General features: G+C 39.3%; 1 protein-coding gene across 3 annotated transcripts in view; it reads right to left on the bottom strand.

Moving 5' to 3' along the window:
• Nucleotides 1-16,055, bottom strand: part of LOC149447653 (platelet-activating factor acetylhydrolase-like) — a 91,557-nt gene that overhangs the window by 16,363 nt on the left and 59,139 nt on the right. For all 3 annotated transcript variants that reach the window (XM_089652278.1, XM_089652277.1, XM_089652280.1), the window contains 7 exons: nt 14,911-15,063; nt 11,129-11,279; nt 5,077-5,170; nt 4,814-4,882; nt 2,559-2,706; nt 1,349-1,462; nt 761-852 (listed from right to left, as the gene is read on the bottom strand). In XM_089652278.1, coding sequence (XP_089508404.1) covers nt 761-852; nt 1,349-1,462; nt 2,559-2,706; nt 4,814-4,882; nt 5,077-5,170; nt 11,129-11,279; nt 14,911-15,063 — 821 coding nt within the window. The remainder of the gene's footprint in view (nt 1-760; nt 853-1,348; nt 1,463-2,558; nt 2,707-4,813; nt 4,883-5,076; nt 5,171-11,128; nt 11,280-14,910; nt 15,064-16,055) is intronic.

The following is a 16,055-nucleotide window of genomic DNA, read 5'->3' as shown; positions in this document are numbered from 1 at the left end:
GATTCAATCGCTTTTGATCTGTGTAATTCAAGACCACCTACATTTGGTAAGAGGCCCCTTTATTCTTTAACCACTTGCCCTCCAGAGGATTTACCCCCCTTCCTGACCAGGCCATTTTTTGCGATATGGCGCTGCGTTATTTTAACTGACAATTGCGCGGTCATGCAACGCTGCATCCAAATGAAATTTACATCCTTATTTTCTCACAAATAGAGCTTTCTTTTTCGGTGGTATTTGATAACCTGTGCGTTTTTTATTTTTTGCGCTATAAACAAAAAAGACCTACAATTTTGAAAAAAAAAACATTTTTTAATTTTTGCTATAAAACATATCCAGTTTAAAAATCAGAATTCGTCATAAATTTAGGCCAAAATATATTATGCTACATGAGCACAGGAGCACTTTTTGTGAAGAAGTTGGCAAACACGCAGCACTTTTGTCACTTTTTTGGACTTTTTTGAACTTTTTGACTTGGTTTCTTATTGGTCTGATTTATATTATACTTGAATTGTGTTACAATATTTTACATTTAGTTTATTTTGCACTGAGTGACGGATTGGCTATTTATTTGCAAGAAGGTAAGGCTGGAGTTCCGTTTTAAACAGCCTTCCCCAATAAATAATGGGGCTCAGTTTCAGTAGGTGCAGGTCAAATAGATCATGACGGATGGATGAATGGACTGTAACAACATCAACATCTCAAGTGTTTCTTAATTCCAAAAGCCTGCAGAAAACCTGGTAAGACAGAGTCATGCCCTTACCTAAATCGTGAATCCCTCCCAAGTGCTTTGATTGCTGTAGCTGCCCCAAAGGAGTGTCCCACTGCTGCCACTCTCTGTACATCAATAGAGTCCTAAAAGAGAAGAGTCACACTTGTAAAAATGTCAACCAGAAAGAAGCTTTTGTTAGTGTTTTCATCATGTAATTCAGGCTTTATCAACCAGCAGCTTCAGAGCTTTGTGGAAATAAGTCCATGTTTTTCCTGCCAGATTACCTGCAGTGGGTATAGAAAAGAATCACCCCCCTTTAAAATAATCATATTTTGTTGCTTTGCAGCCAGAAATGAAGACAGACACAGCTTTTGTTTAATCTAGCTGTATAACATTATAACTTATAATATCCAAGTGAAAGATATAACACCATCATGTCAGAATTTTTTTTTTTTAATTCAAGGAGGTCAATTGCAGGCCAAATGCACATGTCAATGAATTCTGAATGATCTCAAAAGAGTGACTGATTCCAAAAGCAGCTGCATTTGTCCATCAAATTTGTCGATGGTGGTCCTACGTAGGAAGCTGCTCGTATAATTCTTTATGTACAGTAAGTGCCTATGCCTCCAATTTACCCACCTTTAACAGTAGCCAGTCAAAATTGGATGGTAATGTGTTGGTTACTGATTTTCCAGCATTGATATCCAGCACAAGGTCCAGAGCCCGGATGCATTCATCCACCCTCTTCTGTACCTACAAATAAAAAGCAGCCAAGGATAATAGATCACAAGAATACATTTATAAAAGAACATAGCACAGGTATAAAGATAACAATTAGTAAAAGATCCTCCCTCTTTCACATTGTAATATAATGTGTGTAAAGTTAGCAATGCTCCCAGAAGTATTCAGTATAAATGCACACAATTAATTACTGGCTTGATTTTCTAAAGATCTATCTGAGATTTATCTATTGGTTGACTCCTCTCTCATTCACTGATGGCAATGAAGTTTGAGGGCCTATTCACACTTGTACTTTAAAAAACATGATATACACTTTCTTGAAAATGCATGTTGTATTTTTATTGTGCTTTTAATGCATTGTGCTACAAATTAGTGCAAAGCGTAGTGCATTTAATCCCCCTCAGGCGCCTAGGAAAAAATGGACTTGTGACTCAAAAAGCACACTAATAAAAAAACATGTTGCGATTTTGGTGCGTTTTTTGTGCACTATCATTGACTATAATGTAAGGTGCGTTGGGAAGAAAATGCACAGAAGATGCAGCAAGCAAGACATTTCAAAAGTGCAGCACAAATTCTCGAACAACAACGCCTTGATATGAACAGTTTTGTATCACTTAATAGTGATTAGCTCTCATGCGCTGGCTCAGTATCTAGCCTAGCCAGTGCTTCCACGTAAGAGCTAACAAACTCATTGACTATTTATACACTGACACTAATTGCAATTTAAAAAGCCACAAATGTGGGACATTAACTGGCATTTTAACCCGTGTGTGTCACCTTGTGTGTCTGTACCAAGGCCAAACATGCCAGGATATGTAAACTTTGGATTCGGGCCATTTGGGTGATTTCTGTTATCATTATGATTTAAAAAGGAGCCAAACAGCTATTTTATAATAAATGGCTTCATATGATCATCATCCTTCAATAAAAGAGCATTTTTTGGCATGATCAGTCATATTTTCAATATCAATGCCAAAATTTCACAATTTCTGCCAGGGTATGCAAACTTTTGAGCACAACTGTATGTAATTAAATGACAGAAAGTGTTTCAGTCCGCTGCCTTCAAGTGGATGACTTTTCCATGTCCTCCTTTCCAACAATCTCTTACCTGCTCAAATCGGAGTGGGAATTCATCTGAGCCTGGTTTCGGAGTCTTGTTATAAATCCACACCTCCTCCAGAGTGTCACACTCCTCCTCACAAGCGTCAGTAGAGGACCTCTCCCGGAAATAAAATGTTGCAGATGCAGATTCATCTCTGTTAAGAGGTAATCCATCAAAGAAATTAACCACTTGCCTACCGGGCACTTATACCCCCTTCCTGCCCAGGCCAATTTTCAGCTTTCAGTGCTGTCGCAATTTGAATGACAATTGTGCGGTCATGCAACACTGTACCCATATGAAATGTTTATCATTTTTTTCACACAAATAGAGCTTTCTTTTGGTGGTATTTAATTGCCACTGGTTGTTTTATTTTTTGCGCTATAAACAAAAAAGGACAAAAATTAAAAAAAAAAAAAAAAAAGTTTCTTTGTTTCCATGAGACACATAGAGCTGCAGTTTGGCCCAGCCACAGGCTCTCTCTTCATTGACTTACTGGCTGTGATTGACAGCAGTGGGAGCCAATCAGGAGAGAGAGACCCAGGACAGCTGAGGCTCCTGTGCACATTGATGGATTGAGAGGTGAGTATAAGGGAGGAGATGTGCGAGAAGCAGTATATAGAATGTTTATACCTCCATTAATATAATTAAAATAAAAAAGCCTTTACAAACACTTTAATACTTTAGCAACCTATAATGCTCAGCTAATGTCACTGTTATTTTTTTTTTTGCTAAGGCAATAAACACAGAATGAATAATATAGGTAAGTGTTTTGTGATGAGATACTCAATGGGATGCTTCCAATGAAAATATGCCTAAAACAAAGGAGGCACAGCAAAATTAGAGTATAACACTAGACTACTAGAAATATACATATATATACACCTCCCTTGCTAGCAGAATGGCTTTACCTAATTAATGCAAATGTACCACTTTTTACATTAACGTATGAGCTTAGAGGGACTACAGAACAGTTTGATAAAATCTGGGTACATTGGATCTCCTCCTTCCGCACACTTCTCCTATTATCCCCTGGTGAGACTTCCACGTAAATGTTTTTCTTTTCTCTCCCATTACTTGCAATATATCCCTTTTAATTCAGGTTAACATGATGGCTTCTTGTTTGGGACACTGTGGACTGTATGCAAATGTCCAGACTTTTCCAGTTTTTCTATTGTAATGTTTACTTTATTGTTCATTTTTGTATTACCTTTATTGTAAAATGTAATTAAAATTACTGTTTAAAAAAAAAAAAAAAAAAAAAAGGATATATACATATACAAAGTACATTTTCAAAACAGGCAGTATATAGAAGATATTTAATACTTGCATAACTAACTTTAGTGTACAATGCATTTGAAATTGTACTGCACTACATTGAAGAGGCACAGCTCTGTTCTTTCCAGGTCTGTGCAATAATCCAGCAATAAACATTTCCTGCACTTTACCTTTGTGCGGGTATACTGCACACACCTGCATTCAAGAGTTTTGGCGCTTTCAGAAAGAGCACTAAACCCGCAGGATATAATAGAAGTCTATGGCTAAGCACAGCAAACCTGCAGGAATGCTGCAGGTACACTGCACTGCCCCCGTGGTGTGGGTAAACCGCAGTGCATCAGTGTGAAAGCAGTCCTATACTATTATGCCCAGTGTATTGCTGCACACTGACCTAAAGATCTCTTTCCTGCTGCTGGCACCATTCTGGAGACCACTAGCCGGGATAAGAGGTGGAGTGCAGTTGGTATGACTCCGCACGGAACATGAGTCAATGCTATACAGAAGGCATCGGCTTATGCAGCTCTTGCTCCCTACTACAGCTCCAACATTACAAGTAGTCCCTCTGCATTGCACTTGGTTTTATGCTCTGGGATAGCAGGTCCCAATCTACCAGTCCCATGGCTGCAGTCTACTGGTAGATCACAATCTACAGGTTGCTGACCCCTGCTTTAAGTCATAAAAGAAAGTTTGTTGCAGAAGTTTATGGCAAGGGGGGACTATAGGAACCAAAAGCCCTCCACTGAACTAGTGAATATAATACAAGGGTCTTCTTAGAACGAAAAAGTATTCACACGTCTCTATTCATCGCAAAAGATAGGACTATTACTTTTTCCAGGATAGTGGGCAGAGCCATACAAATTGTTCTTTCTTACTCTGTTGGCTAACTGTACATCCAGAAACACAGATGTGTATGTTACAGTCATAAACACATTTTTCCAGATAGTACTGTATTCCATCTATAGTATCTTCTAAATGCATCCACTTACCTATGTTCAACTGCGGCAACTATAAAGCCCTGCGATGCCAAGCCGATACAGATAGCTGAATACAACGTTCTGAAAGGATACACCAATTTTAGCAGTTTTTATTGGTACAGACACTTTACCAGCAAAAACAAGAAACAGTAATAAAGAAAATGCATTATGTTACTATTTTGTTTACGTTGAGGTCTGAAAAATTAAATATGAAAATGTTTTAAAAATTGCAGACCATTTCCTCTTTACCTTACATCTGATGTAGTTGTGGTTACCTGAAAGCTCCAAGCCCATGGGAGAATATGACCAGGGGGTATCTTTCTCCTGGTTTGAATGGTGCGTTCAGCTTTGCTGGACATTTCACAGAACCTGCATGTAGAACACAAAGTACATGAATGCCGAATGGCCATAAAAAAATTGGACACAACTGGGGCTTGTTTAATAAAGAGTGCACAAAGTTAAGCACTAACTGTAACGTGCAACAAACAGTAGTAACCAAATCAGAATGCAGACAAATCAATACAAGATGGATTCTCTCTGGTCGCGCCATCTTCCACTTTGCATTCTTGCTCATTACATTATTTTACTGAATCAACCAATATGTGCCAACTTCATACACATTCACAGCTCAAAGTGCCTTTAAAGTAAAATTTTACTTTTGTAAATTGGAGTTTCACTTTAAATGCAGCATTAATTTGTCCCAATGAAGGTAAAGTTGGAAAGTGTAAATCATAAAAATATTGTATCACTTTACAAATTGGCAGGTAAACAATTCTATTTAAACCATATATTTAGTTGCTTGTCTGACATAATCTTCAAATATATGTATTTTTTTTTAATTTTGATAGTGTAGTAATGGGTTAAAACTGTCAAATTGTTATGCCCTGCCAGAGATTTCTCTTCACTTTCTGTCCTTAAAGTACATTTCTCCACAGTGCCTGCAGCTACAGAAGTCAGTGAGAGTTTGTTTTTTTCTGTTTTAGAATATGAAAATACTTTAGCCAGTTAACATCCGCCCTATAGCAGTTTTACTGTTACAGGGCGGCATTCCTGTGCAAAATCACAGCACAAACAGATCTACAAGCACCTGCAGATCATCAGTCAGACAGGAAGAACAGAGATGTATCCAGTTCTTTTGTGACGAGGAGAGTTATGAATCGTGTATCTCTACAGAGCTGAGAACATGATCCATCACTTCCCATAGTAAAAACTAAGTGTGCACCAAGCACATAGCTAGGTGCACACTTAACCCTTTGATCACCCTGGATGTTAACCCCTTTTTCCAACCAGTGTCATTAGCACAGTGATTAGTGTATATTTTTAGCACTGAACACTGTATTAGTGTCACTGGTTCCCGCAAAGTGTAAAAATGCCCACCGCAATATTGCAGTCCCGCTATAAGTCGCTGATCGCTGCCATTACTAGTATAAAAAATAAATAAAAGAAATTCCAGTATATGTACCATAGTTTGTAGACGCTATAACTTTTGCACAAACTAATCAACATACAATTATTTGGATTTTTTTTACCAAAAATATGTAGCAGAATAAATGTTGACCTAAACTTCTAAAGAAATTTGATTTAAAAATTTTTTTTATTGGATATGTTTTATAGCAGAAAATAAAAATATTGGTTCTTTTTCCAAAATTGTTAGCGGTTTTTATAGCGCAAAAAAGTAAAAATCAAGAGGTGATCAAATACCACCAAAAGAAAGCTCTATTTGGGGGAAACAAAAAGGACATAAATTTAATTTGGGTGCAGCGTTGCATGACCATGCAATTGTCAGTTAAAGTAATGCAGTGCTGTATCGCAAAAAATGGCCTGGTCAGGAAGGGGGTAAATCTTCTGGAGGGCAAGTAATGTCCATAGTCTAAGCCCAGGTACACTTTAACACTTTAAATTCCTGTTGAGTTAATATACCTTCACCTTTTGTCCAAAAGACAGAACAGGAAGTCAAAAGAAATCTAAAGTTAGGAAAATTCTCTTTTAAGCTGTCCATACACTTTTAGTTTTTTTTTTTTTCGAACCTGCGAGTATTGATAATGTCTCTATCTTGTTGTGGGAAAAAAAGAGTTTTTCTAATGTTTTTATATGAAGTGGGTTCTGTTATAGGACATCTGAGCCAGATTTTTGGGCAGCAATCCACTTCTGAGCTGATTAGTCGCATTTGCTAGTGGGATTTATAAAGGTTACATAGTTAGTCTGGCTGAAAAAAAAAAAAAGACAAAAGTCAATCCAGTTCAACCATTAAAAGAAAAAAAAGTTATAATCCTATACCCACAGTTGATCCAGGAAGGCAAAACCCCAGCAAAGCATGATCCAATTTGCTCCTGCAGGGAAAAAAAATACCTTCCTGATCCCCCGAGAGGCAATCGGATATTCCCTGGATCAACTTTACCTATAAATGTTAGTATCCAGTTATATTCTGTGTATCTAAGAAAGAATCCAGGACTTTTTTAAAGCAATCCACTGAGCTGGCCAGAACCAACTTTTGAGGAAATCCATTCCACATTTTCACAGCTCTCACTGCGAAGAAACCTTTCCATGTTTGGGGATTAAATTTCTTTTCCTCCAGACTTAAAGAGTGCCCCCTTGTCCTCTGTGATGACCTCAGGGTGAATAGCTCTACACTGAGTTCACTATATGAACCACTGATGTATTTATACATGTTGATCATATCCCCCCTTAATCTCCTCTTCTCAAGAGAGAATAAATTCAGTTCCTCTAATCTTTCCTCATAACTGATCTCCTCCATGCCTCTTATCAGTTTGGTTGCCCTTCTCTGTACTTTCTCCAGTTCCCCAATGTTCTTTTTGTGAATTGCTGCCCAAAACTGAGCTGCACATTCCAGATGAGGTGTTTTTTCAGATGAGGTGCTCAGTAACTGGTGTGATAAGGTTATGAATAACGGGCAAAACGTGTCAACCTTCCCCTTTTCCCCACTGTATGGTGCATTGCCTTAGATTTGTATATGTTAATAAAGAGGATTAAGTTTGGAGTGCGGCTGCTCGTCGATTTTTCTTCTACCTTGTGTGCAGCATGCGAGCTCAGTGAGCAACTTTGCAGCAATGAATTTCTGCAGCCCAGAATGACCTGGAGCAGCGGTATCTCTTGTCTCTGACATGAGGTTGATGAAGGAATCCCCCACTGCTACAACATTCACTGATCAGAGGGTGCACCTAATTGGCTGTAGCTGATGATCAACAAGTTTTCCAACTTGTTCGTTCAACAGAAATCAATCTGACAATGGACTTCTGTCGAACAGGAACAGCCACACACTGATCAAAATTAGGTCGGACCCTGCTGAACTAACCACACTTCGATCATTGTATGGCCAGATTTTAGTTTTCATTGGAACAAATGTCCTCTGGCAGATTTCTTCTCTATTTCTCTTCTAGTTTCTCTTCAATTTCAATCCTGTTATTAATGGTCACCAGGACAAAGAGAAAGGGTGAATCTCCCCAGCAGGGACAGAGCCAATGATAAACACCTGACAGGGGTTCTCCACACTCCTTCCAAAACTAAAAGCAATTTTTGGCTTTAGATACACTTTAATAATTTTCCTGTATAAACAAATTTATGTTATTAACCTTACCAAACTCAACTATAAAACGACTTTGTGCAATATCTTCAATCTCTTATTCTCATAAAAGGTGCTTGACAGAAGAACATATCAAACACGTTCATTAACCGTTTCAATACCGGGCAATTTTACACCTTCCTGCCCAGGCCATTTTTCAGGTTTCAGCGCTCTCGCACTTTGAATGACAATTGCGCGGTCATACAACATTGTACCCAAACTAAAATTTTATCATTTTCTTCACACAACTAGAGCTTTCTTTTGGTGGTATTTAATCACTGCCGGGGTTTTTATTTTTTGCTAAATTAACAAAAAAAGACCAAAAATTTTGAAAAAAACCCACATTTTTCTTTGTTTCTGTTATAAAAGTTTACAAATAAATAATTGTTCTTCATAAATTTAGGCCGAGATGTATTCTGCTACATGTCTTTGGTGAAAATACCCCAAATTAGGATGTATTTTTTAGTTTGTAGGAAAGTTATAGAGTTCACAAACTATGGGATAGATCTGAATATTGATCAATCCTGAAGTACTGACAGCCAATCTAATTTCTTGAGGTCCAAGAATGTCAGAATAGTACACATATCCCCAAATGACCCCTTTTTGCAGAGTAGACAGTCCGACGTACTTCATAAGAGGCATGGCGAGTTTTTTGAAGTTGTATTTTTTTGTCATAATTTTTCGGAAAAAAAAATTATTTTCACTATTTTTTTTTTTTTACATACTGTCACCAGTGCAGTACAGCATCATCATATAACTGGCATGGCGGTGAACAGGGACACTGACTGGTGACAGTATGAAAAAAAAAAAATATATATATATATATATATATATTTTTTTTTTTATTATATTTAATTTTTTATTACATTTTTTTTTTTTTTTTCATATTTTACTATGACCAAAGTAGTACAATGTTACCATAGTAACATTGTACTACTTTGGGGAAGTGATCAGTATTTTTTTTTTTTGCACAATTTGCTTATAGCAAAGAATTACTTTGCTATAAGCAAGCATTTACCTGAATGAAATCGATTCATTCAGCTTTTTTTTTTTTTTTTTTGTACTTAGCTGTGATTTGGTCACAGCTAATCACATGACATGTGCATGTGATTAGCTGTGACCATTCACAGCTAGGCACTAGTATACAATGGATGGCATCATGAATGAAGCCATCCATTGTATACAACGGTCATGTGACCTGCTGTGATTGGTCACAGCAGGTCACATGGTACCAGCAACGGGAGCCGGTACTCGGATCTGTCATCGGCTGTGTCCGAGGTGCACGTCCGGTGACAGATCGCACTGCTGCGCCGCTCTGCATTAGCGCAAACGGCGCATGTGCGGGAGCACACCAAATGGCCTTGCACCCGGAATGCAGGGACACAATTGAAGCCGCCAAACGGCCATTGGCCGGGCAGCTAATGGTTAAGATAGAATCTCCCTCAACATGCTGGATGCAGGTGACCTGCTATCAAATCCATCTAGCTTCATTTAGACACAACCATACAGGTGCCCCAAGTGGGCAGCACAATGGCTAGATGTTTAGCACTTCCGCCGGACAGTACTAGGATCCTCCCAAATCCCAACCACAGCACCACCTGCCTGGAGTTTGCATGTTCTCCCTGTGCCTGCGTGGGTTTCCTCCAGGTACTCCGGTTTCCTCCCATACTCCAAAGACATGCTGGTAGGTGAATTGGCTCCTATCTAAATTGGCCCTAGTATGTGTATGTATGAATGTATAGTAATTTAGGGATCTTATATTGCACACCCCTTGAGGGTTAGGGACTGATGTGAATGTACAATATATATGTAAAGTGCTGCGTAAATTGACAGCGCTATATAACTACCAATCATAAATAAATAAATATGAGATTTTGCATAAGGTCATGTAGCTCTGAAGAGGTGTTCCCCTTGAAATGCAATAACATTGCACACCTGTATGTTTGTGACTAAGCCCCCAGTCATATTGAGTGCTATTTTCATGGCATGCGACTTGCAAATCGTATGCCAAGTCGCACCCTATTGTCCACTATTATTGGTTGGAGCCGCACCAATTTCTAAAGGAGTACATGCACTACTTTTGTTGAGATTTGCATACACATCTGTGTCAGATGTCTTGCAAATCGCAATGAAATCGGCAGGTCACCCGATTTTTAAATCGTGCGACTTCACTGTAAGTCGCACGATTTCAAAATCGGCTTTGATGTGACCCGGGTGTAAGTGAAGCTAGATAAACTCAGCAGTGGGTCACCTGCATCCAGCATGTTGAGGGAGATTCTATCTTAATGAACATGTTTTTTACATTATTTGCCAAAAACATTTTGTGAGCAAAAGAGACATTTTAAAAAATATTTAATAAAAGATATTGCATGAGACCGGGTGATTTCCAGGGGCGGACTGATAACTCATGGGGCCCCTGGGCAATAGGGGATCATGGGGCCCCTGTGTCCTTGCCCAAACTCAAAAAAGCCTATGAAAAAGGTACCAGGGGCATCTCATGGGGCCCCCTACTGACCCCGGGCGGTGCCCGAGTTTCCAAATGGTCAGTCCACCCCTGGTGATTTCTTTTTGTTTATAGGCCAGTTTAAAGATTTCCAAGTCTGGATAGAGCTGCAAGGCCTTAGATATACTTTCATACTGTGTATTGTTATGAGAACATTCTTTGCATGAAATATTGAAAGAAAGTAATCCACTATGAAGATTGTATCCTTTTAGCACTTGAATGCTGACAGTTTTTACACACTTACCAAAGTAATAGCTAAAAACGAAATCAATTAGAGTCCTGTTCAGCTTCAGAGTGTCTGCGAGTCCTAAGTAATACTCTTTACGGGGAATCCATAGAGCCGCTTCATATTCATCGCTATCCACACAAGGGTAGAACAGTCGAAGAAAAGTGCCCTGCACAAAAGACAACCACTCATCAGAATAACATGTAACTATAAGGGGAGCGCAAATAATACTGGCCAATGGAAAAATTCAGATGAGGAAACACATACCAAACACTTTACAATGTCTTCAGATTCTGTTACAAGCAGAAGTTCTGTGACTGTGAAAGCATTCCTGTTTAAGTAATGGATAAAGAAAAAAAAATGGGGAAGAATATGCAGAAAGGAGGAAATGGGGAGGAAAATGGAGGAACTCTCATCTCTGACTTACCTCGGTGGAAGAAGTAGTGATTGGGAAAGATGTTCTAACCTGACCAATAACTACAGTATACTTCCTGGGTTATTGGAGGTTGCCCTATAGGCCTAATGTGGTCCTTTAACTAGTTGCTAAGGTCTACAGGCACCTTAACAGATAATTGGTGGACTATGTTGTCAGTTATCCCTAACATTCTGACATATACAGTTGTGCTCAAAAGTTTGCATACCCTGGCAGAAATTGTTAAATTTTGGCATTGATATTGAAAATATGACCGATCATGCCAAAAATGCTTTTTTATTGAAGGATGATGATCATAGGAAGACATTTATTATCAAATAGTTGTTTGGCTCCTTTTTAAACCATAATGATAACAGAAATCACCCAAATGGCCCGAATCAAAAGTTTCCCTCCCCTTGAATGTTTGGCCTTGGTACAGACACACAAGGTAACACACACGGGTTAAAATGCCAATTGGAGGTTAATGTCCCACATCTGTGGCTTTTTAAATTGCAATTAGTGTCAGTGTATAAATAGTCAATGAGTTTGTTAGCTCTTATGTGGAAGCACCCGGACAATTCTTCTGCCAGTTATGGCTGCAATCTTTCTTGGTCTACCTGACCTTGGGGAGTGTACTCATCCGGAGCATGCGCTGGCCGGGAAAGGCAGAAGTGAGCTCCTTTTTCAAGCTGCTTGAAAAAGGAGAGCACTTCCGCCTTTACCGGCCAGCGTATGCTCCGAAACACGTAACAGTGCACCTTGGGATACTGACGTCATCACGCTCACGCCACCGATGCATTCCAGCATGCGTTCCACCCGGCTCAGAGTGAGGACGTGCACACTGGCCGGAAACTCAGCTGTCTCCCCTCCAGTCACCACGCTGCTCCAGCGGTACGCTGAGACCTTTTACCGATGACAGCTCAGTTATACGGATGACTACACTACCCTGTCCGATGTCACATCATACCATTATACCATGCATTACTTTTACCTCATAAATGTGAGTGTTCCTACCTTTTATCTTCAATAAAGTGTTATGTCGCACTTAGAGGCACTTCTTCTCATCGATGTAAACATTTGATCAGGGCCATTTGGGTGATTTCTGTTATTATTATGATTTAAAAAGGAGCCAAACAACCATTTGATAATAAATGGCTTCATATGATCATCATCCTTCAATAAAAGAGCATTTTTTGGCATGATCAGTCATATTTTCAATATCAATGCCAAAATTTCACAATTTCTACCAGGGTATGCAAACTTTTGAGCGCAACTGTACCTCAGTATGCACCCTTCCTATTCAGAATTAGTGACCGATACTTCACACAGCTGCTAGCTCTGAATACCAGCTTTCTCTGACAGCTCAGTTCCACACTAATGCCCGGTACACACGATAAGAAAATCGTACGAAAAATGTTGTAGAACCACTGATGGAACGATTTTCTCTTCATTGATGAGCAGGATGTTTTAACCAATAACGATATTGTGAATGAAAAAATCCGGTTGAACAACAGTGAAAAATTTTGTCGTTTTGCATACGAACGACTGATTTTCTATGCGGTGGTATGACTGTCGTACGAAAAAAATCTATCAAGCGCTATCACGCATGAGCGGAAACAGAAGATGACCCAGATGTTTATGTCTAAGGAATCTTCGTAAACACGAACGGAAAATCCAACAAAAAGTAACAAAAAGTAAATTGGCCTAATGAGATCATGAAACCAGAATTCTGTATATTATATTTTATGTATCACTATTTATGTATATAGGTAATATAATAAACTATATTATACACATTGCTGTTAATTGCGGAGTATATCGTTCGTTCTGGCCGGAAGGGCGTGGCTACAAGGTCACACGCACACCGCATCACTTCCACTTGTACAGAAGACGTCAACACTACATATTGCCCGACGAACAATTTTTTTAGATTGGTTAATGTGGGCCACGATTTCGACCAACAAACGAATGCCTCTTGATCGTCGGATGACCGATCAGTCAATTTTCTAATCGTGTATTCCCACCTTAAGAATTGAGAACCAATTAGGGTGGATCCTGATCCTGTGATCACCATGTCAGCTAAGAAATAGAGGTTGATTTATAAAAACCGCAGAGTGCAAAATCAGGTGCAGCTGTGCATGACAGCCAATCAGCTTCTAACTTCAGCGTGTTTTAGTAAATCAACTCCATAGTGATCACATGGAAGCTTCAATGACAAATAAAAACTTTAGTCTTTAGATGGCACTGCTACCTGAAAGTGTCAGCATGTATTTGTTTAATACTGTAATTGTGGGATATACTTATGGTATTAACAAAAAATGTAACAATGGTAAGCTTGTACCAAATAAAAGACTTACTTCCTTAGGTATGCAAATGTGTCAGATAATTAGGTTATTAGCAACATACACTCACTGGCCTCTTTATTAGGTACTCCTGTTCAACTGCTGGGTAACACAAATTGCTAATCAGCCAATCACATGGCAGCAACCCAATGCATTTAGTCATCTAGTGGTGAAGACGACTTGCTGAAGTTAAAACCGAGCATCTAAATGGGGAAGAAAGGGGATTTAAGTAACTTTGGACATGGCATGGTTGTTGGTGCCAGATGGGTTGGTCTGAGTATTTCAAAAACTGCTTATCTACTGGGATTTTCACGCACAACCCTCTCTAGGCTTTACAGGGAATGGCTCAAAAAATAAAATATCCAGTGAGTGGCAGTTGTGTGGACGAAAATGGCTTGTTGATGTCAGAGGTCAGAAGAGAATGAGCAGACTGGCTGCTGCAACATTCAAATGGCAGGGTCAAAATTTGGCATAAACAACATGAAAACATGAATCCATCCTGCCTTGTATCAACGGTTCAGGCTGGTGGTGGTGGTGGTGGTGGTGTAATGGTGTGAGGGATATTTCCTTGGCACTAGCAAGGTGTACCTAATAAAGTGGCCGGTGAGTGTATAATGACAGAGTCACTTAAACAATGATTTGTAGAAAGATCACAGTGGTGCAGTAGTTACATATTTTATCTGCTTCGCATTTCAATGTGTGGGTCTAGATGCAGTGAGGTCTAACCTTTGAATCAGAGAACACACCGTTTTGTATTTTTGAAGCTCAGATCACAAGCTGTTTAGCAGAACAGAATACAGCCAACTGTAGGAAGCTTGCAGGGCAGCCAGCAGTAGCCACTAAAAGCACATTAGTCACTTAGAAGTGGGACTGTGTCCTATGAGTTCACATGCACAATTTTCAAGGTTAATGTGTCATGATAATAAAGTTCTGAAATGTTTTTCTTACAGATCCAGAACATTTCCATATTTAATTCTTAATGCTATTATAAGCTATTTTTTTTTTTCAATAACTTAGAAAGAAATGTTCAAAACAATGCTAAATACCTGAATGGTGTGATCACTCATCAGGTCCGTACAGCCCACTGCATGGGGTCCTTTCCCCTTTGGTATCCCACAGAAATGGACGCTGCTGTAACTTCCCATCCTCACTGCTCCTCTAGAGTCTTTCAAGCGTCTGATGGGAAAGCTCTTCAGAGCCTGCAATAAAGTAAGAGATTCATGGATGTGTCTGCAGAAACAAGTCAAAACATTACAGTATATCCAAACTTAAAAAAACAAAAATATAATGTACTGCAGCTTGTCAGTCTTTAGATGTATTGTCTGCATTTGTTTTGTTTTTTTAATTTATCAAAACTTAAATTGAGAAATAAATAAGCAACATAAGAGGAAAAAAACTATAGTAAAAAAAATGGCATACAAATGTAATAAAATGCTAATAAATCAACAAATCTTTGTTAACCTCTGGTTCACATATATGCGCCCGTGCGGGCCACGTTTTGCACGGCACGAGAGCCTATTCATTTGAATGGACTCCTATGCCCCGTAGGGAAGACGACCCTGCACTTCTTTGGAAACCGCAGCCCGCACGGGAACCTCGGTTCCCAGTACGGTTGCGTTTTCCAGTGCGGGCGGCGTGCCATTAGAACTATTGGCACCTGCCCGCGGGTCCGCATTCCTCTATGCAGGTGGTGCGGCTGCATGGATTTTCATGCGGAATCCGCAGCGGCACCACCCGCACATATGTGAACCTAGCCTTAATGGACCTTTCACTTAAACATAAAAAATTATTTTTAAATCACTAGGTGTAAAAAAATTTAGAAAAATCCATTATCCCCCATAAAAACATACTTAGGCTTCCAGCCTGCTGGTCTCACCTAGGTGCCAGGGACATCACTCAGCCTCCTAAGAAAGTCAAGGATGCTACATGACACAAGGATGTGCTCCTGTACGGCATGCAGAGTGAAGTGGAGCAGAAAATATAACAAGGCAACTTACAGACTATTGAATTTTGCAATAGAATACAGTGGTCCAGAAAGTCATGTTTAACATGGTGTACAGAGTGCAATGGTCCATATATTTAATGTACAGCTCTATATTGGGCTGTTTGGAGTACGTAGCATACAGTGCAACCAGTGTGAGGCATGTAATGTACAGATAAGCATGGAGGGCTGTGGTCCAGAGTATGCAAC

Source organism: Staurois parvus, unplaced genomic scaffold, assembly GCF_062004578.1.
Source record: "Staurois parvus isolate SC_StPar_1 unplaced genomic scaffold, SC_StPar_1.0 ptg000678l, whole genome shotgun sequence".
Taxonomy (NCBI): domain Eukaryota; kingdom Metazoa; phylum Chordata; class Amphibia; order Anura; family Ranidae; genus Staurois; species Staurois parvus.
Note: the sequence above shows the minus strand (reverse complement) of the source record. Positions and strands in the feature narration are given on the sequence as shown.